Source organism: Brachyhypopomus gauderio, chromosome 4 (genome assembly GCF_052324685.1).
Source record: "Brachyhypopomus gauderio isolate BG-103 chromosome 4, BGAUD_0.2, whole genome shotgun sequence".
NCBI lineage: Eukaryota > Metazoa > Chordata > Actinopteri > Gymnotiformes > Hypopomidae > Brachyhypopomus > Brachyhypopomus gauderio.
Window position 1 is genome coordinate 31,657,326 of NC_135214.1, and position 24,052 is coordinate 31,681,377.

A 24,052-nucleotide genomic window follows, 5' to 3' on the forward strand; every position below is an offset into this window, starting at 1 on the left:
CAATTTGTCACAAACAATTAATAGGATATATAGTACCGTTCAAATGAGGAGTATCTATTTACAATAATCCTTATATTGTTCAAACGTGGTTATGACACTCACAATAGCAGTCTCACGAGTCTGCCTTTTGTTTAAACTTAACGCAAAAAACCATGAAAGGCCGTGTTTGAACATACACACGGACTGGCAGCTCACATAATAGTAGACTAGGTAACGTTACTATGTAGTCTAGTTACCCAAACAATAAGGTCAAAGATTCTCATTGACTAGATTAGAATAGACTATTCACACACACACACACACACACACACACACACACACACAATAAATAATAATAATAAAACAATGTCATGAAACATTTTATTTCGAAAATATTTTACTTCAGGAAAGACTACACACTGCTTTCTCTTTCTGTTCCTGGACTAAGGCTCCACACTTGCCACACTCAAGATGGCGCTTTTCCAAATCAAACGTGTCACCGCGAAATGTGCAGTACCAAAAATCCATTCACTACACCAAAGTTCCGGGTCGTGAGCAACGGCTCTGTAAGCAAAGGAAAGCTCATGGTGGAGTCTACCAGAGGCCTCAAACACACAACTAAAAGCAGGACTGATCAAACCGACGGATAATTATGTTCACGTTGGTAGACTGCTAAACGATGGAGATTGTGGAAACGACGTCATTTAAAATCGTCTCCACTGTCAGAGCCCTGAGGTGTGCGCTGCGGGGGGAACGTGAACATGAAGGCGACGCTGTGCATTCCGATAGCGGGGAGAGGAACACCAACGAGAAGCTTTGGTTCAAAGAGAGCAGCGCCAAAAATCTCAGAAATAGAGACTTCTTGGCACCCAATACCGTTCTGGCCACGCTTTACCCCGACGGACAGGTGGGTAGATGGACGTTGGTGATGGTTACTGCTGGATGTGTTGTTGAGCTGAAGCTGTCTTTAGGGGGTGCGAGCAGATGGGAACCTGACATGTGGTTGGTGATAATATCTACCTAATAATAGGGAGCTAATAGGCTGCTTAAACGTTTGATCTCCTGAAAATGTTGCTTTAATTATACTTTTAGCATACTAAAAGTAATAACATTACTGTTATTGACTGTCAGTAACTCGTTGTACGTGGACATGTGTCAAAACATCTTAGCATGGTCACTTGATAATTTTGTTATAACGTAAAATACAATCGTGGTAATTGGTCATTTGATAACTTGTTAAAGTGTCTGTGTGTGCGAGAGGCAGATTAAATTTGACGTCTCTGTATGTCTGCGCATGCGCGTGCAGGTTCCTTCTACGGTGCTGAGCCGTATCCTCACTCTCCGGGGCTGTGGTGTGTTACCTGTAGCAGGTTGTGAAGTGACATCGGAGGGCTTGCGTGTTACTGTGGACCGTTGTGAAGCATTTCGAGGTGTTCTGTGTGGAACGTCCGCATACCTAAGGTCTGCAACTCAGAGACAGGGGCGTGTCCTTATCAATTGCCCCGCCCTACACGCCAAACAAGCCCTACCCTCTCCCGATACACTTTCTCTAGGGCAGCTGCGTACTGTTCTCATCGCTGATCACCTAGGAGCACTGCTAAGGAGGCAAGGGTGGGTAGACTCGTGTGTGCATGTGAAAGGGGATGTTTGGGTGTTTTGAATGTGTATGTATGTAGCGAAAGTGTGTATAACATTTAGTTTGTAAAATTCTACCCCCTCCCCAGTTATTCAGTGTCCTTCTGTCCTGCCTTGCCTGAGGAAAGTGACATCAACAGCTTCCTCAGAACGCTGGGCGTAGATTGGCCAGCAGAGTCCATCGGCTGGACCAGTGAGGAGAGAGAAGAGAAGATGAGAAACTCCCTCGAGAACTGTGCCTACAGAGAGAGAGAGAAAGAACGAGAAAAGAGGTGGAGTAGAGAAGGAATGGAGGCGGGGCATGGAGGCAGGAGGGAAGAGGTTCGCATCAACCTTAAACGAGTGATGGAAGAGATGCACCTGCAGGGTTACGACCCCAGCCTTGGCACCTGCACAGGTGACCCCCTAAACACCAGTGGATGTGTAGGTGTAGGATGTGTTCTATAGATTCGCCTGTGCTTCAGGCAGGGACACGTTTTACTCCAAGTACATCGATGCTACTTCATCAGTGTTTTAGTAACATTATCCGTCTATCAGCTGCTACTGAAATGCCTTTATTAGTAGAATCATGTCTCTTCTCTTGCTTGCCTATGCTGATTCCGTGCGTTCTCCCTCCACAGTGCAGAGAGAGGCGCTGTGTCACCTAGCCCAGCTGGACAGGGCTACAACAGACTTCCCTGTGAGTCTCACACAGATGAAATCACCACCCGTGCTCACCTAAAATTCTCCACAATGTGACAGTTCACCAGTTATCAACAGCAGAACCACGTTCCTAAACACCAGCATACTAGAATATGTACAAAATGCTTTCATGCAGAGTTTTATCATCAAGCATTTCCCCCTGCTTTCTCTATCAGCAGACAGCTGCTCGGCAGGATTGAAGAGATGAGTAGATTATGAGGGGTGTGTTTCCTGATAACACTCAGAAATTTATGAACCACTTGAAGAACAGCATAATTTGCTAGTTTTGAATGCCATAATGAATGCCAGTTTTGAATGCCATAATGAATGCCAGTTTTGCAATTGAACTTGTACAATCAGCTTCTGTTCTTTTTGAGGTAAATCTGCACACAAGCTTCAAGTGAGTTACTTTTATAAAGTGTACTATTATACTTTTATAAAGTGTACTATTTTGGTTATGGAGTGTTTCGGGAAACACTTAACACTTCAAAATGTTAACAAGTTTCCAAAGTATTATGAGCATTTTGGGAAACCCCATATTTGTTATTGCCTTCATTAACATGTGAAAGGTAATCAAATCAAATTAAAGTTTATTCTTCACATGCACAGTCACTGTGGTAACCACTAGCAGTGAAATCCTGTGTTTGATGCTCGTACAACTGAATACGGAAGGAAGTAAAGTAGGAATTATAAATGAGAATTGTAAAATATTCATTACAAAAAAGTATTTAAAAAAGTACCAAAAATCTGTCTAAAATACTAAATTATAAAGATATAAAAGTATAATCATTTTGAGTCTTTATGAATCATTATGAGTCTGAGTGATTCTGAATCATCGAGTCTTTATAAATGATTCAGAATCTTTCATAGACTGAATGATTCAGAATTCAGAAAAAGTACAATCTTTTTGAGTCTTTACAAATGATTTCGGAATCATTGAGTCTTTATGAATGATTCTGAATCATTGAGTCTTTATGAATGATTCTGAATCAGAGGTATTGATGTTTGAGTGCACCTGTAAACCGATGCGGTTGCCTGAGTGAGGGTGTGTTGGCTTCTCTGTGTCCCACAGGTATCGGTGGCCACAGTGCTACATGTCACTTCCTGTCAGGATGAGTTCCGCCAGCAGCAAACAGCCATGCTATGGAGAGCATCGGGTGCCACGGCAACACAGGTCTTCCACATAAACAGTCCATAATAACCGGTTGAACAGCAAAAAGGCACCTCTGTACATTCTGTATACAGGTGTCTTGGACATATAGGGATATGGTTCTGCTACCTCTCTGCCATCCACAACCACCTACTCTGTCTGTCTGTCTGTCTGTCTGTCTGTCTGTCTGTCACTCTTAGAGGCTGGTAGTATGTGGTCCAGTGAAAACACCTGGCATTCAAATGAGCTCAGCTCAGTATCTACAGTAAGTTATGAAATACTGTATACATTTCCTTTCATGTAATATAATCCATACAGTGTATCTATATGCATATATACAATACTGTATATACATATGGCGTTCTTTTTCTAAATATTTTTTTCTAACACTTTCAAGGTTAAAAAGAGCTCAGATGAAGGAAGCTTCAGAAATGAAGTATGGAGATCAAGTGGAAGGTGTGTGTGTGTGCGTGTGCATGTGTGTGTGTGCGTATGCATGAGTGAGTGAGTCAGTGAGTGTGTGTGTGTGTGTGTGTGTGTGTGTGTGTGTGAGCCTACTGGACATGCTGTCTCCTCAGCCTTCTTCTGTTTTCTCTGTAGGACAGACTTGGGATGACATCATCAGGGTCATGACCTGTGCTACAGTTCGCTTCGAGCTGCTGTCCACTGTACACACAAGTCCAGTGAGTGTGATGTCCACTGTACACACAAGCCCAGTTAGTGTGATGTCCACTGTACACACAAGTCCAGTGAGTGTGATGTCCACTGTACACACAAGCCCAGTGAGTGCGATGTCCACTGTACACACAAGCCCAGTGAGTGCGATGTCCACTGTACACACAAGCCCAGTTAGTGCGATGTCCACTGTACACACAAGTCCAGTGAGTGCGATGTCCACTGTACACACAAGCCCAGTGAGTGTGATGTCCACTGTACACACAAGCCCAGTGAGTGTGATGTCCACTGTACACACAAGCCCAGTGAGTGCGATGTCCACTGTACACACAAGCCCAGTGAGTGCGATGTCCACTGTACACACAAGCCCAGTGAGTGTGATGTCCACTGTACACACAAGCCCAGTGAGTGCGATGTCCACTGTACACACAAGCCCAGTGTATCCCAGCTTTTCAGCTCTGATTCACTTTACTGGGAAAGGTCTTTTTTTCGAAGCACCTTGTAGATGTAAGGTTAGAACATACAGCCCACATGGAACATGCGTGATATTGTGTAATTAGACGTATTTGCAGTAAAGGAAAAATACGTAGAAGGTTTCTAGTCAAGCTTTCTCTTACAAGAAATGTAAAAATGAAAAAAAAATAGAAAGAAAATCTATGACTGCACACTTGATGTTTTGTATTATTTTGTAATGATCATTTGTGTGGTTGACTGATGATTGGAATCTTTTCTGTCAGGTAACTCTTGAAGTACAGCGCGAAGGGGGCGTGTCCACAAAGGGACCCAGGGGCGGAGTCTTTGTTATGTACAACTGTGCTAGACTTCATACACTGTTCAGCAGTTATGAGAAAGGAGTAGAGCAAGGTGACACACACACACACACACACACACACACACACACACACACACACACACACACACACACACACACACAGATCTTAAATATATTAGCAGTGTTTCAGATTTTCTACAGTATAATTGTATTATATTTGTTTCATCACTTTATACACAGATCACTGTCATGCTGCTGAGTACTGATGTGTAATGCCCAAGATCTCATAATATTGTGAAATCATGAAGTCGGATTCACAGTATCTCTTCTGTTTTGACCACTCTACAGGCCTCTACCCAGAAGTCCCTGCAGGTTCAGAGCTTGACTTTTCTGCTCTCAAAGAGGAGGTACATATATATACATAGGAGATACAAAGTGTATATACTTTTAAAATACTTTTATTTTTTTTAAACTTCACTGTTTAACCATGTCTCCACTAGGGGGAGTGGCTTCTTCTCTTCAATTACCTCATTCCATTCTCTGAGCTTCTGGACCAATCAGCACAGGCACTGGACCTTGAGGGAGGAGGAGCCAGAGTTAATTTAAGAACTGAACAGGTTTGTTTTTGCTATAGTTTTTTTTTGTAGAGGGTTTTTAAAGGCCTTGCAGTGGTGGGGACTGAACTAGCAGCCATTTGACTCCTAGTCGAGTACCTTTAACCTCGAGCTAGCACTGCCTCGTTTCTCAGTCCCGGTCCTCGCCCGACATTGACCCTCCTGACGACCATGCCAATTAGATAATGAGTTGAGTCAGGGGAGTTCAAGCAGAGGACGTTTTTAAAATGTCTGAACGTGCAAGGCTTGGCTAAAACCAGCAGGGGGGTGAATGTGGAATTATATACGAATACAAAACGCAAAAAGGGTTTCAGTATTGAGCATATGTATCACTTGTTTATATTGATAGTACATCACACAAATACTGCTATAAATCACACTTTTAGTGATTATGCAGTACACTTGGTTAGATTGTGGTAATGCGCTTCAGTGTTTAATTGGACTATGCTCTGTGCTCTGTGAATTACACTCTTCGTGCATCATAATGTTTTATTTAATTAAATATAATGGGTGATGTGTCCAGATAGAGTTAAATAAAACAACAGCACATTGCTTTTAATTCAATATCATGATTGTCACCACTGCATTTGAAGTTCGTTTCTATAGCATATCAACGTGTGTACAATTTACATGTCTGTCTCTCTTGTACATATCTGTCTCTCTTGTACATATCTGTCTCTCTTGTACATGTCCGTCTCTCTTATACATGTCCGTCTCTCTTATACATGTCCGTCTCACTTGTACATGTCCGTCTCACTTGTACATGTCCGTATCACTTGTACATGTCTGTCTCTCTTGAACATGTCTGTCTCTCTTGAACATGTCTGTCTCACTTGTACATGTCTGTCTCACTTGTCTCACTCAGGTCTGCAGATTCTTGGTATCACTCAGTAAAGACTTCAGTTCTTATTACAACAGAGTCCATGTGCTGGGGGTAAGACGTGTGTGTGTGTGTGTGTGTGTGTGTGTGAGTGTGTGTGTGTGTGAGAGAGTGAGTATGTGTGTCACTGCATGTGTGTGTGTGTGTGTGTGTGTGTGTGTGTGTGTGTGTGTGTGTGGTAGGACTATGGAAACATTGATTTATGTAATTAACACAGTTCACAGGGGCTTTGGTGTATTAACCTCTACCCTCTATTCTCTCCCTCTCTTCTTCCCTCCCTCTCTCTCTTCTTCCCTCCCTCCCTCTTTAGGAACCGTTACCTCACCTCTTTAATCAGATGTTTTGCCGGTTGTTGTTGCTAAGGGCTTTGAGAGAACTTTACCACAATGCACTGGGCTCCCTCAATCTGCCCCCTATTCCTCAGCTATAGCCTAGAATCACTCATGGCATCCATCACACAACCACAGTGCACCCATGACCCCTCAATAAAGAACCACCCATGACCCCTCAATAAAGAACCACCCAATAGACCCCGAAATATTCTGGAACAGCAGGAACTCCAAATCCACCGATTTTCAAAGTCTCAACTTCATGCAATTAAACTGCTGTTGCTATTTGTGGTTCTGAGGTAGCCTGTAGACTCTGGTAAAACCTTCAAAGCCAAAATATATCTCTCATCTCTCTAAGGACCCTGACAGCAGTGGTTCAACTCAAGACTGTGCTCTCTATCGAGAGGTATCGTAAATCCATACAGCTACCCCGACACCTGTCTCCCCGCCGCCCGACACCTGTCTCCCCTCCGCCCGACACCTGTCTCCCCTCCGCCCCGACACCTGTCTCCCCGCCGCCCGACACCTGTCTCCCCTCCGCCCCGACACCTGTCTCCCCGCCGCCCGACACCTGTCTCCCCTCCGCCCCAACACTTGTCTCCCCGCCCCGTTATACCCATTATTTCTGCACATACGCCAAATCTCATAACCACCATCTGCGTATGTACTATTTCTGCCCCCGTAATGACTCAACTGGCGTGACTGTTACTCGTTCTTAATATCTATTGCTTCCCTGTCTTATCTGCAGCTCCTGGGTCATAAGTCTTGCGTAGGTACTACCCCTGGGCAGTTCCTTCCTAAATATAACCTTCTGCCCTGCCCTTTTACCCCAGTGAATTCACTACCGCCCAGCAGAGATCCCACCCCATTTCCATCGACGTCTCACGTTACGTACCATGTAGTAAGCCTCAGATGTACATATCAGTGTGACTACGTGAGGCCCAGTGTCAGCTGATGTCCCATTGGTCTAATGTATCACGTCACCATGGAGCTGTCACCATGGAGCTGTCACCATGGAGCTGTCACCAAGATCACGCAACCCCTGACTGAACCATCAGCTGCAGAATTGAACCCTTCGTGTAATTTTAGTATTGTTTATAATCTGGAGGTTCCTTCACCACTGATTGTATGAGCGGTTTCATTGTCACCGTCTGCTCTTGTAGTAACGCACAGCTGTTATTGAAGTGCCAATAGAGGTAATGAGGCTCTGGTGCTCTCTGTGTGCCAACAGTGATGCTCGGTACACCTGTGCCATACTCCTGACTTTTCTTAACTTGTGTGTGTGCATAGTGTGTGTATGAGCACATGTATGTGTGTGTACATTTGTGCGCATGTGAGAGTGATGGCAAGTGTCGGTGACTTCAGTTACTGTATTTGAAACTACCAACTTTGTTTTAGATAATAAATTTTTGGAAGGGCTGTCTTTTAACGATTCTTTACACATGCCCAGTAGAACAGTTTAAAACTGGCAAGTTGACTAATTTCGGATTTGGTACGAATATTTAGTAACCCTAGTTTTGAGTCATGCATTTAGTTACTTATTGATTAGGGCAGAGTCGGTGATTAGATACTAATTAACTCTGGACTGAAGGTTGATTTATGGATTATTGGCTGTGCCTGTAGTCATGGCAACATCCATCCATTCCGCTTCGATCTCTCTGTCAAACTACTAATCAGTCAAACACATTGGCCAAAAGACTGAAATAAAAATTATTCATAAGGAACGGGTTTTAATAATTGCTACACCATTTGAGAGAGACTCAAAAGTTTGTTTCCAGATAGTTTTCAGCTCATGCTGTCCTGTTTTCCTTCCAGTTTAGCAGCTCTGTCCCCCCATCACGCCTGTCCCTTCGTCTGGGGGACGACACAAATGTGATAGCATGGGTGATAATGGCAAATGATATATAACCAGCTTACACGCAGGGGAGGGACGGAGAGGAGACATAGAGGGGGAGACAGAGGGGAGAGACAGAGAGGAGACAGAGGAGGGGGACAGAAAGGAGACATAGAGGGGGAGACAGAGAGGAGACAGAGGAGGGGGACAGAGAGGAGACATAGAGGGGGAGACAGAGTCGAGGGATGGAGAGGAGACGGAGGAGGAGACAGGAGAGGGACAGAGTGGAGACAGAGGGGAGGAGATAGGTGACAGGGAGACAGGAGAGGACACACAGAAGGGGAGGACACAGGCAGCATACGGACGGCTCCCGCCCCTTTCACCCGTCCCTCGTCTTCAGAGTCAGGAAATGGTCCGCGCAGTGGTTACCATAGTAACATGAGACGCCGCCTGACGACGGGAGGCTGCTTGTCTTTCCACTCCCTCCTGTTGCCGGGCGGCTTTTGGTCTCCGCCCCCCTGCTCATCATGCTGTGGGTTTTTGTTTACATTTTTGTTTGTTTACAGGAGTAAACAATATATTATCAGAACACTTAAAAAACAAAAAGACTTTATTTGTTGCAGCTAATTATGTTATTGCCCATTTTATAGCAAACATTTTCTGGTGTTGTTTCTGTATTAAGAGACATCAGATCGTGGATGCCTTGCTGGGAAAGCAAAATGCAAAAAATGCTTTTTCTCTGTAGGCCACTGCAGTTATTTAAGTTGTAATTGCCAAAGTCCACCACCAGAGTGCAATCTTTCTTCCTCTCCCTCTCTTTCTCCCTGACTCTCTCTCTCCAACTCTCTCTCTCGTGTGCTTTCTCTCTCTCTCTCTCTCTCTCTCTCTGTCTCTCTCTGTCTTTCTTCTATCTCTACCTAATTCTGTCTCTCAGTTCTGATTCCCTCCCTGTCTGTGTTGTGGCTGCTTCACCCGTCAATCTTTCCCAGAAGGCCTCCATCTCCCCGAGACAAAGGAGGGGGGAGGGGGGAGGGTGGGGGCTGAAAGCAGTTCAGAGAGGCAGGCGGTGTAATAGCTACAAGCAAAAGCGCTGTTTGTTCAAGTGTTGAGCGCAGCGAGAGGGAGAGATGAATGAGGTCAGAGATGCCCACGAGAATCGTGTGATTCTTTGTGGATGCTGGAAAGAGAAACAGAGTAATGCAAAGGAAGAGAGAGAAAGAAAGAGGGAGAAAGAGAGAGGGGGGGGGGGGGGTTATGGCTGTTGATGTCCAGATCACTTCAAAACACATCACTGGCATGAAAACCTGGACAGGAAGTGACAGCGTGAGAGAACCTGAGGAAGGGAGGGACCGGGTAAGAGGTTAAGAAAGCCCCAATGCATGCTGGGAAGGAGTACATGAGGATTGAGTATGTTGCTTTCGAGGAGGTCTGGTGTCACAGGGCTATTTATAGCTGCTGCATGAGGTCATGCAAAGATACAGTATAGTATTTTAACATGTGTGTGTGGTCTCATATACTCACTGACCACAGTCCTGGAAACACACATCCTTACTGCCCATTTGTTGTACAATGCACACTGGCGTGTGGCACTATTTGGCGTGTGGTAATCAGCTGCCTTTTGCACATTTGAGCAGCACGGACTCATTTCTGACCACCCTTGACCAGATGTTATTTGCGAGCTGGACCATTCTCAACACGTCAACGTTCTCATATTAGTGACATGATTATGGGTTATGAAACACAGTACAGGGTGTTACTGGGGTGTTAATATGTCTCCCACTGCTAGGTTAAAAGCGCTCCACCGGCCGAAAGCATGCAGCCATGGCTCCATGAAAATGTGTGTGTGTTCCACGCACAGATGTCGCAACAGTTACGCCAAATGACTGTTCACCACAGAAGCCGGTTGTAGCTGTGAATGCTTTCAGTCGTTCAAGGTGAGCGTGGGCAGGCGGAGAAAAGATGAGAGATAAAAAATCCCTCTAAGACTTGGTGCCTTCATTTGAAAAGCTGGAAGTCGAGCTGCATAAACACATCTTCTGTCCTGACCGCTTGAGAACATACCCTGAACTAGAGATCACACGTCACTTATGATGACCGGCCTGAGTTCACAGGTCCACAGCTTCTTGCTGAGTTTGAGAGGAAGAGAATGTTCTAGTTTTCTTTAAGAGAGGGGGACTTTAAAATAGTTGTATATATGAGCTATTTCACAGTAGTGCACTTTTTAGTATTTCGTTCTTCCTTACAAGTTCCACCAGTGGACACTGTGGAGTAAATATTCGTATCTTTCTAGAGCCCCCTCATTGATGGCATTTACATGGTGTAATACAAAAGGTGTGTTTTTATCATTTTTTTTTGTTAGCCGAAAGCGCATTGGTGTTGTGCAGCTCTGGAGGTCAGCGACTGGCATGTCTTCGGGAGCTGGTGCTACAGAGCGTGTGGGAGGATGCTGCACTCAGACGCTCGTCCCATCCAGCCGTCTGGTGGACACGCCTCTGCTGTAGTTCTACAGGAGACTGCGCATTAATTCCGATCGTACAGACGGGTTGGTGGCGGGCCGGAAGTGGAAAGGTATCGCTCATAAAGTGAACTGGAAGAAGCTGCGTGTGTGTGGGCGTGTGTATTTTGTGGGGGTTGGTGATGGTGAGCAAAGAGGGACATATTTAATCAGATTAGTGCCTCATGCAACAGCTGACACTCTCTCTATATCTCACCCATCTCTCTCTATCTCCCCCCAACTCTCTCTATCTCCCCATCTCTCTACCTCCCCCTCTCTTCCTGCCCTCCCTCTCCCTGCCCCCCTCCCTCTCTCCTTTTTCTTCCCCCTATCAAGGAAGCATCCCTGCTCTCTCTCTCTCTCTCTTTAATTTCTCTTTGCTAGGTTAATAGTGCTTCTTGATTAATAGCGATCTTTAGTTACCAGTGCAAATAGATATTTACACCTCTATGACTTCAGAATTCAGAGCTCCAAAACAGCATTTTCAGGTGGAATGTTCAATAAATATGAAACTCTTCATTTCAGTGAATGTAGGAAATTTGTTGAACTAATTCATAGAAACCACACTTTGTTTATAAGGAAGAAACAGGATGTTTGTCGTAATTTGTATAATATTATGTAGTGATTAAAATCAAACTGACACATAACTGTAACTGTGGTATGTCTCATCTAGTGTGGCTGCTGTTTCTAGATGCAAGGATTTGGAGCTGGGATTCTTGTTCAAGAGGATAATAACTACTACTGCCAGAATTGTGGTATTACTGAAATTCATTTAGCATATAATGCTGTCAGAGAAAATGATGAAATGGAAAAAGGGTGTGTGTGTGTGTGTGTGTGTGTGCGCACGTGCGTGCGTGAGCGACTGAGAGAGAGAGTGTTAGACTAGGTGCTGTATGTCATGTAAAATGAGAGGTTTAGTTTGAGTTGACAATGAATGAGGGAAGCATATGCATAACAAGGCTGGATATTTATATCTGTATCAGGAGCGTTTCTCTTCCCCTGCTCTCGAAATGTCATCTCTCTCTCTCTCTCTCTCTCTCTCTCTCTCTCTCTCTCTCTCTCTCTCTCTCTCTCTCTCTCCTCCCTCCCTCCCTCCTCTCCCACCCTTCTGTAGTTCGGGTCGCTACCTCACTAAGACACAACGCACTGCTGGCCTATAAACAGCTTCAATATCAACCATTACAATAACACTCCCAAAACAAATACAGTTGATCCTACTACTGGAACTTACTACGCATTTTACCTTCATAACAACAACAATATTAACTGTCTATTAACAGTAATAAATGTCAATGTCATGGTGCTGCAGAATAAAATACAATGTATAAAAATATGTATACATTTTAAAAGATTATTTCACATAAAAAGATTTTACAAACAAAAACATACAATATTACTATATAAAAATACCTCAACGCCTGTAAATCTTCAGACAGTCAGCAGGTGCAATTCAAAGGTGTAGTGCGATTGAACAGAAGATGTGATCACTCATCATATGCAGATTTGATACAGGGAGATGCAGAAGGTGGTTGTTATCAGATCTGAGGTTACATCTGTCAAATCTGAGGTTACAGCTATTAGATCTGAGGTTACAGCCATCAGATCTGAGGATACAGCTATCAGATCTGAGGTTACAACTGTCAGATCTGAGGTTACAACGGTCAGATCTGAGGTTACATCTGTCAAATCTGAGGTTTCAGCTATCAGATCTGAGGAAACAGCCATCAGATATGAGGATACAGCCATCAGATATGAGGATACAGCCATCAGATCTGAGGATACAGCCATCAGATCTGAGGATACAGCCATCAGATCTGAGGATACAGCTATCAGATCTGAGGTTACAGCTATCAGATCTGAGGTTACAGCTGTCTGATCTTAGCTTACAGCTATTAGATCTGAAGTTACAGCTGTCAGATCTGAGATTACAGAAGTGTAGTACAGCAACAGCTATCACCCTTCTCTTTCACAAAAATAAAAATCTCTTGGATAAAAGGTGAGTGTTTGTGCATTTGGGTTTGTGTGTGTTTGTGTGTGTGAGTGTGTGAGTGAGTGAGTGTGAGTGTGTGTGTGTGTGTGTGTGTGTGTGTGTGTCTGGGTGTGTAATTTAGCCTAATAGGAAGAACTGCTCATGCTTAATCTGAAGTAAAATTTATAAACACAAATTCATTCAAATTTGTCCCAATATCTAGAGTATGGTCACGTGTAAGTAACAGTTAATGTACCATTTTTCTTGTAAATAAGTAATTATATTTGTGGTTTTCCCAGTAACTGACTGAATGAGTGGGTGAATATGAGAGAGAGAGAGAGAGAGAGAGAGAAAGAGAGAGGGAGTGCTAAGAGCCAAGTCCCAGCTAATAGAAAATCAGTACCGATACACAGATGAGTTCTGTGTGAAAATCAAATACACAACCACTGAATGACCAACATGCATGGCTCATAATCACATAAACACACAGACACAGTCAAATAACTAATGACATCACCTGTGACCTACAAGAGCCAAGAGCCATGGGTAAAAATTTACTCTAGGCTTTATTTGTTGTGGGGAAGTTATTTTAGATGGGCTTTCTGTCCCATGAAAGTTCCACTACACCATTAATTAGATCAGTTTTTGAATTACACTTTTTTGAGGAAGTCAGCTTGTTTTAATTTATACGTTCTCGTTACAACCTTGATATGATCCCAGACCCACATCCAACTCACACACACCACCCAGCTGTTGTGTCAGCGTTAGGAGTGTGTGAGGGAGGGCATGAGCTGCAGGGGGTGTGGGTGGGGAGGGGGTGGATGAATAGGGGCGGGGCCAAGGCATTGAAAGGGAAAGCCTGGGCGTAACACTAAAAGTGCTCAAAGTAGCCCTTTTGAAAAACTAGCAACGTGGATAGAAATGGGTACTCCACTCCTTGGTTTCAATAATTCATGCAATTATCCACGTCTTACCTCTTCACACAGTGCCCCGCCCCCCTCTTCTTCTGCCATATGAATATGTATGAGGCTATTGCCGCCGCCCACCCATTCAACCCGTCACGCCAGACGCAAGCCGCCCCGCTGCCACCTGCCGCATGATCAGCAGGACGGGGGTGGACGAGGGCGCTGCACTGGGAGCCCCCCACTGCTGAACGGGCCAGCCGTTATGACAGGGGGGTTGGGGCCCTCCGGGGGTGGGTGGGGAATCCAAGGTCATGTATTTCTTATGCGTAAAAGAGGTGGGCAAGCACAAAAAAGTCCCCCCTCCACACACGCACACACACACACACACACGCATCATCATCAGACTACTCCCCACTCTTACAGTTCCCATGGTAACTTCAAAATGTGAAACAGCTTTAGCATTGTGTTCAATGGAAGGTGTGTGTGTGTGTGTGTGTGCGTGAGTTTGTGTTGGTGTATGTGTGTGGGTGTGTGTGTGAGGAGAGAGAAAGAGATTGTCATATTGTCATTAATTTGTTAGATGAGCACTCCATAAGGTGTGATCTGCAAGTTGGATTCACGGGGGACAACCCCCTTCCCCCCGACCCCGACACCCCCACTAGTATCAAAATAGAATTTTCTAAAAAAATACATTAATAATCATTTTAGGCTTTAATAAAATACATTTTATATTCTATTAGAACAAAAAATATGAAATCACCAGTCTGTTAGTAATAGTGAATGACATAAAACATACAAGATCCTATACTATCCCTGAATATGTTTGGACCTGGCAAATTCTGTCAAATGGGCTTATATGAAGTTTGATAGCGCAGTCCGTCTTTATCATAAAAAACACCCGCATCTCGAGTTGAGCGCCTGATACACACAGTACGACAGCGTGCAGGCGCTGTCCAAGGTTCTGAGGTACGTTGTTAGTTTCTCAAACAGGCCTCACCCTCTTTCCTTAAGCTCCCGCTGTATTTGTGTAGATGCCATAACATTGATGTTATAAAAGTATAAAAATGTGAGCAGTAGTCAACATTAGGGTGCACCTTAAGTGCAAGATTAGTAAGAGGTACGTTCTCATAAGAAACAGTTTTATTTACTAGTTTTTATTCAGTCTGGATTTTATTAACTTTTTAAACAACTGTACAACATTTCAACATTTTTAAGGTTTTTTTTCTTTTTGAAGATATTCAGTATATTTTCGTGCATCCGTGTAGCAAATCTGCATAAATAAAATGGGTCGTACAATAATAAAATGGTATCTAATTCACTGAATTAAGTTTTATCATATACAGTCTACTGACTCGATGCTGAAACAGTAAAACAGAGCTGACCCGATCCGGTTATCATGCTCAGCAAATGAGCCATGCGCTTTGGATAATGATGAATACACGTAGGTACGTGTGATTCCGTTTCCCTATGGAGTCCTTTGTAAATAAAGAATGAACGTGGCAGTGATTCTTAGGCAGTTTGATCAGCTTTGCTAGTCAATAGAAAATACGAGCTTTATTACAGACACGCTTGTATGGGGGATTCCCTCGCTCTCTCCACTAATGTGATTTAGGTTGCCATGTCTGATATAATGCCATCAAGCCAACATGACAAACGTCTGGACCCAAAATGCGCTGATACCCAAATGACGGCGACGATCCACCAGTGGATTTTCTCTTAGCTATCGCGAGTGCATAGAAAGCGCGAGCACTGGAGCCTACTGAACCCCAGTCAACCCAGAAGTGAGTCTGTTCAGCTCAGACAAGACAGAGCATGAGAACCGTGGGCGCGAGTGCAGCTTATCTCGCGGGTGTGTGTGTGTGTGTGTGTGTGTGTGTGTGTGTGTGTGTGTGTGCGCGCGCGCGCGCGTGCGTGCGTGCGTGCGTATTGCGTGCGTGCGCCTGTCCTGTGTGTGTGCGCGCGTGTATGTCTGTCTGGAATAATTGAGCCGTATGAATTTTTCAACATCCGTGGATTCGTTCCAACTATCTAAGCGCCAGCTAGACTGTGCAAGACACAGATTGGTTTTTGTATCGTGCAGGTCTATTTCTGATGGAGCTCAGTTTTCCCAGGCCTCCTCGCGGGGCAAAAATATTCGGCTGTAAAATGACTTTGTACATAATGTGTTGTAAAAACACGCCACCTTCATTTGAACAGTTTTTGTTTAGAGTGTAAATAACCATAAACAAAATTAGCAAAATAATTAATCATTTTTACATTTTACAAGTTCTTTTAAACAAGTGTTTATCATTTTGAACAATATTAGCAGATTATTATTATTATTACTATTATTGAGTGGTGGCGGAAATATGTGGGTTTGAATGAATCGAAACATATTTGCGCCCATGTGTCCAAGGCATGACGTCACAGGTGGGCATCAGTTATATTAGTTTCAATAAAAAATCAACCTCTATAGGTTTCCTAGTAGCGTTTAAAGTGGCTTCTGTTTAAATACACTATATGTTTATTGTTAAAACCTGCACTGAGAAAAATCATTATGTTACATATTTTAAAATTATTATTATTATTCTCTCCTTCTCTACTCTTGTAGACGTTTAGGGTAATAATAGTATATGTTTGTGGTCCCTTTCAAGTCCCTTTCTAGTGGCGGATATGGCGACCACGGTTGGTGAAACAGCCCTGCGCACACTGGACTGGACTATTCTCCTAGTCCGAAAGAGAGGGAGGGAGGGGGAGAGAGGGAGAGAGGGGGAGAGAAAGAGAGGGAGGGGAGAGAGAGAGGGAGTGAGGGAAAGAGAGAGAGGAAGGGAGAGAGAGTGCGTGTTTGTACCTCTGTGTGAGAGTGAGATAGTGATGTAGAGGGAAAAAGAGAGAGAGAGAGAGAGAGAGAGAGAGAGAGGAGGAGGAGGAGGGGAGACGGGAGAACTGAGGAAGAGAGGGGGGAGGAATGATAGTAGCACCGGGTTCCGCTGTGAGCCATGTTGGATGCGAGTGAGTAAGGGAGATGCTGCGCCCGTGCCGCTGTTAGCGCGAGCTCTACCGAACATCAAGAGTAGATGCGAGCTTCCCGGGACCACCGAGAGACCGGGGAGCACGGCGGAAGGCGTCGGGTGGTGCTGGAGGAGCTGGCGACTTAGCCGGCGTTGGGAAAGACAGAACAAGAGAAAGAACTGCCCGTTCGGAGGGAGAGAGAGGGTGAGAGACAGAGAGAAGGGCGAGAGGGAGAAAGGGGAAGAGAAAGGATCTCACCAGACTAATGGCTGCACTGCTGCTGGGCTTTAGCTCGCTGTCGCCGCTACTCTTACACCTTCTCCTCTGCTCTTTGTTCGCCGTTGTTCCGGGAAAAGCGGCGGGGCCGTGCCGGGGCTCCCAGTGCTCCCACCCAGCCCCCGGAGACACTCGGAACCTCAGTCAGCCCGACAGAACGGGATCGGGGGCTTTGGCTGGGGGCGCTTTGGTGATCCGCCCTTCATGGACGCCAGCGTGGATTGCATCGGGTTTAGAATTTCTGATCTACAAACCATATTCACGTAACCGATCAGCAGGAACCCCCGTCGGCACGTTACTGGTGGATTACAATAATTTATTTATATCAGAACCGGCGCCGCGGACCAGACGTTATCATCAACAGCTAGTTAGGGGGATCGTTGGCGGCGTTGGGAAGGGCGTTGTTTCTTATGTTCTTGTTTCTCTGGTTCAGAATGGCAAAAAAAGGTCTGTACAAAGGACTAGAGGCTGCTCACCACTACAGACTCATCTAGACGCGGGGCGGGTCTTTGTACGAGGCGAGTACAGGGGGCAGGGATGGATAGATTGTCAGTCCCATTTGGATAGCAGGAGTTCCGGAGGTTGGGCAACTGGGCCTGTCCACTGTTTTTCTTACTCAAAGAAGAAGTTGACCACTGCCAAGAGGCAGGCTTGGTCGCAATTTAGAGACAGTCCTCTCTCTTATACGAGTGTGGCTCCCCGTGTTTTGGACGCCGATAAACTAGACAAAAGGAAAACGGACAGTCCCTCCTCAGGCGCTTTCAGTGTTATCGATCCCACCGACGATGGCTGGCATGGGTGTTTTAATACAGCCGCTGGGAATACAGCGAGGTGTGTGGAACGCGAGTTCTGGACACAGCGTGTTTCTGTCGCTGTAACAGGAAGAGCAAACAGCTGTGTGGAATCACACTGGATTACAGGAGTCACCCTCGTGCGCGCAGGATGTTCTAAAATGTGCTGGCACCGGTTCAGCAGCTATCTAAAGCGCTCCGCACCCGCAGGGGACTTAGTTTGTGGAGAAAGTACTCGTGAACGCAAGTACGTCGCATTTCATCGCAACACTTCATCTTTATGTGTAAATGTCGAGGTCGTGGATACCGCCAACCCGAACACAAATTTCCGCAAGAAGATTGAACATGACCGAAAGCATCCCCATAAATTCTCTTGTGCTCTGAAACAAAGTGTTGCGCGTGCTTCTGTCTCCAGAGAGGATGTGTCACAACGGGACAACCGAATCCATCATGCCGCGAGACTTACTGGAAAGCCCTATCGCTCCGACGAAAGAGAAACTAATTATCATACAACATCCAGTCTCGTCACGTATCAGACCGAGGCGGAACGACTCGAAGTTCATATCTCTGACTCACCATTTAGTGTCATCGATACCGTTACTGATTCAACGCCACGCATCATCTTCTCGGTTGAATTAAACTCTACGAAACGATCAGCACCACGACCTCTTTGGACAGCTCCCGACAACAATTTCAATGAGAACACTGTACATTTTAGTCGAAGTGCGTTTATTTGGAATAGTAATAACAACAATAACAACGATGAAACACGGAATAACGAACACATCAGTAGAGGCAGCGATGAAAAGCATAAAAACGAAAGACAAATTGTCCCAAGTGATGACGAGAAGAACAGCGATGACTTGCCAGAAAAGTTAACTTTGAGTGTGCCACGTGCTCGTACTCAACGGAGTTCCGTCCCAACGGAGGATCCAACCCAGGCGTGCGCTAAGAGCACGAGCTTAGACGTCAGCATGGAAGCCACGCGGTCGCAATTAAAATCCGGTAAAGTCTCATTACCAGCTGAGGCTGTCAGTCAGCGGGAAGACTGGCTGAGGGCCACTGAGCCAGGGAGGAGGGAGAGAGGGATGAAGAGAGTGGTGAGGGAGGAGGGGGAGAGAAAGCGAAAGGGTAGCAGGGGGGGTAGGAACGAAGAGAAAGAGGAATGGGTGATCACAGAGAATACGAAAGATGTGCTGAAAACAGACAGAAATTTACTGAGACAGGAAAGTAAACGTCAAGGCAGAGACACCGCGGAGACAGAGGCCGAGATCACAGGAGACAGAGGAGATAAGAACAAAGTCTGGCATGCAATCAAAGAAACATGGCCAGAACACGATAAGTCAAATCACAGGAGAGACCGGGTAGAAAGCGCTCGAATAACTATGGACACTGAGGACATGAAACAAACAGAGAAAGAGAGTAATGGGGGAAAAGACATAAAGTGCGAGGGGCCCTCTGAAGACCAGACAGGTGGACACGCTCTTGCACGTTCTCGCCGAGCTGCCAATCGACATCCCCATTTCCCCCAGTATAACTACCAGATCCAGGTGGCAGAAAACCAGCCTCCTGGCACTTCAGTCATATCAATGTTAGCAGAGGATCCGGACGCCGGAGAGGCAGGCAGGCTTGGCTACAGCATGGCTCCTTTAATGAACAGCAGATCCATGGATTACTTCCACATTGACCCTGTAACTGGGCTCATCACTACCACGCATATCCTGGACAGAGAACACATGGATTTGCATTACTTCAGAGTGACTGCTACTGATCACGGCTCACCACGACTGTCAGGCACAACAATGGTGGCCATCACCGTTTCTGACCGCAACGATCATTCTCCGATTTTTGAACAGACAGAGTATCGCGAAACGATTAGAGAAAATGTAGAAGAGGGCTATCCAATCTTGCAGTTGCGTGCAACTGATCTCGACTCTCCATCTAACGCCAATATCCGTTACCGGTTCGTTGGGGAGAGTGCGGCCGTGGCACGTTCTGCTTTTGAGATCGACCCACGATCAGGTCTGATCACTACACGTGGTATTGTGGACCGAGAGATGAACGAACGCTACACGTTATTAGTGGAAGCGAGCGACCAAGGACGCGAACCGGGCCCGCGATCGGCGACCGTTAGCGTGCACATAACCGTTTTAGACGAGAACGATAACGTTCCACAGTTCAGCCAGAAACGCTATGTGGTTGCGGTTCGAGAAGACGTGCGTCCGCATTCAGAAATCCTACGCGTCAGTGCCACCGATCAAGATAAAGACGTGAACTCTGCCGTGCACTACAACATCATCAGCGGGAACAGCAGAGGACAGTTTGCTATTGATAGCGTAACAGGGGAAATACAGGTGGTGGCACCTCTGGACTTCGAGACGGAACGGGAGTACACTCTACGACTACGTGCTCAAGATAACGGCCGGCCACCTCTATCTAACAACACTGGAATAGTGAGCGTGCAAGTCACCGACGTTAACGATAATCCACCCATTTTTGTGTCTACTCCCTTTCAGGCCACGGTACTCGAGAGCGCCCCCGTTGGCCACTCCATTCTGCACATACAGGCGATTGACACTGACAGTGGTGATAATGCACGTCTAGAGTATAGATTAACAGGAACAGGAACAGACACGCCATTCATCATTAATGCAGCTACTGGCTGGGTAACGGTGAGTTCAGAGCTGGACCGGGAATCAGTGGAACACTATTTCTTTGGTGTTGAGGCCAGGGACTATGGCACACCACCTCTCTCCGCTACAGCCAGTGTCACCATCACCGTGATGGATGTCAACGACAACCGCCCAGAGTTCTTGCAGAAGGAGTACTATGTTCGGCTGAACGAGGATGCTGCAGTCGGAACGAGTGTCGTTAGCGTGACTGCGGTCGACCGTGATGTCAACAGCGCGGTTACCTACCAGATCACAGGCGGCAACACACGGAACCGATTTGCTATCAGTACAGCTGGCGGATCCGGGCTCGTCTCCTTGGCACTGCCGCTCGACTACAAGCAGGAGCGGCGCTATGTGTTAACGGTCACCGCCTCCGACAGAACTCTTCACGATACATGTCAGGTGCACGTTAACATCACGGATGCTAACACGCATCGGCCCGTGTTCCAGAGCGCTCACTATTCTGTGAGTGTGAATGAGGACAGACCGCCCGGCAGCACCGTGGTGGTGATCAGCGCTTCGGACGAGGACGTGGGGGAGAACGCACGCATCACGTACTTTCTAGAGGACAACATCCCACAGTTCCGCATCGACCCCGCGACAGGTGCGATCACCCTCCAGGCAGAGCTGGACTATGAGGACCAGATGACATATACGCTTGCCATAACGGCCCGTGATAATGGAATCCCGCAGAAATCTGACACAACCTATGTGGAGGTCAACGTGAATGATGTGAATGACAATGCACCGCAGTTCCTCAGCCCACACTATCAGGGCGGAGTCAGCGAAGATGCCCCGCCCTTCACCAGTGTTCTACAGATCTCTGCTACTGACCGAGACGCTCATGCTAATGGCCGGGTACAGTATACGTTTCAAAATGGAGAGGATGGGGATGGTGATTTCACCATCGAGCCCACTTCCGGAATAGTCCGGACAGTGCGTCGACTGGACCGTGAGAGTGTTCCGTTCTACGAGCTGACAGCTTTTGCAGTCGACCGTGGCATTCCACCTCAGCGTACACCTGTACGCATTCAGGTGAGTGTGATGGACGTTAATGACAACGCTCCCGTGTTCCCTGCTGATGACTTCGAGGTTCGGGTGAAAGAAAATAGTGCAGTTGGGTCCGTTGTAGCTCAGATCACTGCGACCGATCCAGATGAAGGCCCCAATGCCCAGATCATGTACCAGATTGTGGAAGGTAACATCCCAGAGATCTTCCAAATGGACATCTTCTCTGGGGAGCTCACATCCCTCATCGACCTGGACTATGAGGTACGGAACGAGTATGTCATTGTGGTTCAGGCCACATCGGCACCGCTTGTAAGCCGCGCCACGGTCCGGATTCGACTCATCGACCAAAACGACAACAAGCCTGAGATGCAAGACTTCCACATCATATTCAACAACTTTGTGTCGAACCGCTCCAACACCTTCCCAAGCGGAGTCATTGGGCGCGTCCCGGCCCACGACCCAGACGTCACCGACCGCCTGCACTACACCATCGACCGGGGCAACGAGCTCAGGTTGCTCCTGCTCAACCACACAAGCGGAGAGATCCGACTGAGCCGACAGCTGGACAACAACCGGCCACTTGTGGCGCCCATGCTGGTCTCCGTCACCGGTGAGTCACGGAGTGAGGAAGAGGGGAGGAGAGGGGAAGAGGGGAGGAGAGGGGAGTGGAGGGAAGTATGGGAAAAGGGGGTTGGGATGAACAGAGGAGGAGGTGGAGTATTAAGGTCAACAGGATGGAGTCAAATCAGGTCGTATTGGTTTAACTAACCCTTCACTACAGTGCAATTGCACTGGAGGTCTATTATGCTAGGTCGCTAAAGGCGATGCTTTGGGTAGTGGTGTCAGGGCAGAAGGAGAGAAAGAGAGAGAGTGAGAAAGAACGAAAGAAAGTGTGAAGAGAGAGGGAAAAAAATCTGTTGAGAAATTTGATTCTTGACTGACAGCAAAAGTGCTTCCACGGTGCATTTAAAGATCATTGTGAATTCCATTAAGCGCTAATGGTGCCTTGCAGGTAACAATAGACAGTAATAGTGCTTCATTAAAAGAGCAGACTGAAAGAAGATTATGGTCTCACTGTAGCCTGGTTTAAATGGCACACAATGGTTGTGGTCTTGTTGAGGATGTAATGGTGTTTAGTTTTGAAATTTATTGATTATAAATGTTGTGCTGGAAAGATAAGAGTTGAGTAAATGATTTTGGTCATATAGGCCAATGGCGATGTATGGCTCTGTGATATTCTGGGAAACGCTGGATAGTTTTTGAAGCTTCGGTGGTTTTGATGGTCTGTTGAATTGGTCTGCTGTATCCCTGGGGTCATCCGTGTTCAGGAATCTGTGATGAGGCATATAAAGATAGCCAGGTTTAGGAGTGATCCAGAACACTCCGCCAGTCAGCTCAGCCTCCGGCAAAACAAGGCTGTCTTTTTTCTCTCGTTCGGTCTCCTCTCCATCAAGTGAAGCATCATCCCCTCTGTCCCCTGTTCACTCTGCTCCCCAGTTCTGCCCCCCAGGACTCCCATCACTGCATGTTATGCCTGCCTGCTCCATATTGCCTTAGACCTAGGGGGGAGGGGGGGGCTCTGTTCAGGTTATACTGTTCTTTTTGGATGAGAGAGCACATGCAATTAAAATACCATTTAATACATACCGCGCATGCAGAGTGTGATAAAGGCAGTTCTGTGTGGTATTATTATGTGGCGATTATGTATGTGTGAGATTTATTCCAACACCCTGCACTGTAGACAGCGGCTTGACCTCTGCAGAACTGGGCACCGATTTGATGTCCCAAGAGAGAGAACTGATGTAGTGATGCACATTTACATATTCATGTATTTTAATCAGAGAAACAGCAGACCTAGTTCTTAACCAGCACCAGTTTGAAAAGGGGCAGGGCCACCTTTTCGCTATTAAAAGTGCTTCAACAGCTTTGATCTTCCTGGAAAGGTGAATACATTATGATCAAATTCTATTTGGAAGAAATGATTTTACAGGAAAGGGCTCGTCCCGCTGCAGTGTTTACTAATGATGAGCCATCCAGGATCTACTGGAGGCTTTTTTACGTTTCTTCCGAATCTGGAAGCGTGAAGCGTGACTCACGAGCTCAGTGGCAGGGCTGCTGCTCCCGCCCTGTTCCGCTTATCACAATGAAAGGCGTTTCATTTGCTGTTCGCTGTTTTTAAAATGAGACCAGTTTCTCTCGGTACGCCACTGCGTTCCTCCGTGTGCACGCACAGGGCCAGACGCACTAATACGGCGTCGCAAAATGAAACCCTTTACACTCTGAAGTGCACACGATTCACGATTAAAAAGGACAGTGGCGTCCTGTCGTTGTTGACGTTAGCCAGCAGTGTTAAACCAAGACAGAAACTGAGACTGGTAGGGTTCACCACCGGCG

At 46.2% G+C, this 24,052-nt stretch overlaps 2 protein-coding genes across 5 annotated transcripts in view; both read left to right on the plus strand.

Moving 5' to 3' along the window:
* The first annotated feature begins 357 nt into the window (after window positions 1-357).
* On the plus strand, window positions 358-13,035 carry dalrd3 (DALR anticodon binding domain containing 3). Of its 4 annotated transcripts, XR_013130564.1 has the most exons (15): window positions 358-886; window positions 1,286-1,590; window positions 1,704-2,011; window positions 2,235-2,293; window positions 3,368-3,469; window positions 3,646-3,710; window positions 3,843-3,901; window positions 4,046-4,128; window positions 4,858-4,984; window positions 5,241-5,299; window positions 5,393-5,509; window positions 6,372-6,440; window positions 10,909-11,117; window positions 11,717-11,798; window positions 12,158-13,035. XR_013130564.1 is itself a non-coding variant. In XM_077003942.1 (14 exons), exons 1-13 carry the CDS (start codon window positions 659-661, stop codon window positions 11,071-11,073), a joined length of 1,746 nt encoding a protein of 581 aa, XP_076860057.1. In that variant the 5' UTR covers window positions 358-658; the 3' UTR covers window positions 11,074-11,117; window positions 11,717-12,111. The 4 variants fall into 4 exon arrangements, 2 of the variants coding, with proteins under 2 accessions (XP_076860057.1, XP_076860058.1); XM_077003942.1 differs by lacking the exon at window positions 12,158-13,035 and having other exon boundaries at window positions 11,717-12,111; XR_013130565.1 differs by lacking the exons at window positions 11,717-11,798; window positions 12,158-13,035 and adding an exon at window positions 6,697-7,121 and having other exon boundaries at window positions 365-886; window positions 10,909-11,041.
* Window positions 13,036-16,880: 3,845 nt separating this feature from the next.
* The window catches only part of celsr3 (cadherin, EGF LAG seven-pass G-type receptor 3), a 52,971-nt gene continuing 45,799 nt past the window's right edge, over window positions 16,881-24,052 (plus strand). Inside the window, 2 exon segments of the mRNA XM_077003938.1 lie at window positions 16,881-17,154; window positions 17,156-22,268. Of these exon segments, the coding sequence (XP_076860053.1) occupies window positions 16,903-17,154; window positions 17,156-22,268 (5,365 nt within the window). The 5' untranslated portion in view covers window positions 16,881-16,902.

Bases quoted from the DNA above. Each gene is read 5' to 3' on its own strand.
- dalrd3 (XM_077003942.1), top strand. From the start codon at position 659: ATGGAGATTGTGGAAACGACGTCATTTAAAATCGTCTCCACTGTCAGA. The intron at 2,012-2,234 runs GTGACCCCCTAA...CTCCCTCCACAG, and splicing joins CAGCCTTGGCACCTGCACAG to TGCAGAGAGAGGCGCTGTGT. The intron at 5,510-6,371 runs GTTTGTTTTTGC...TGTCTCACTCAG, and splicing joins TTAATTTAAGAACTGAACAG to GTCTGCAGATTCTTGGTATC.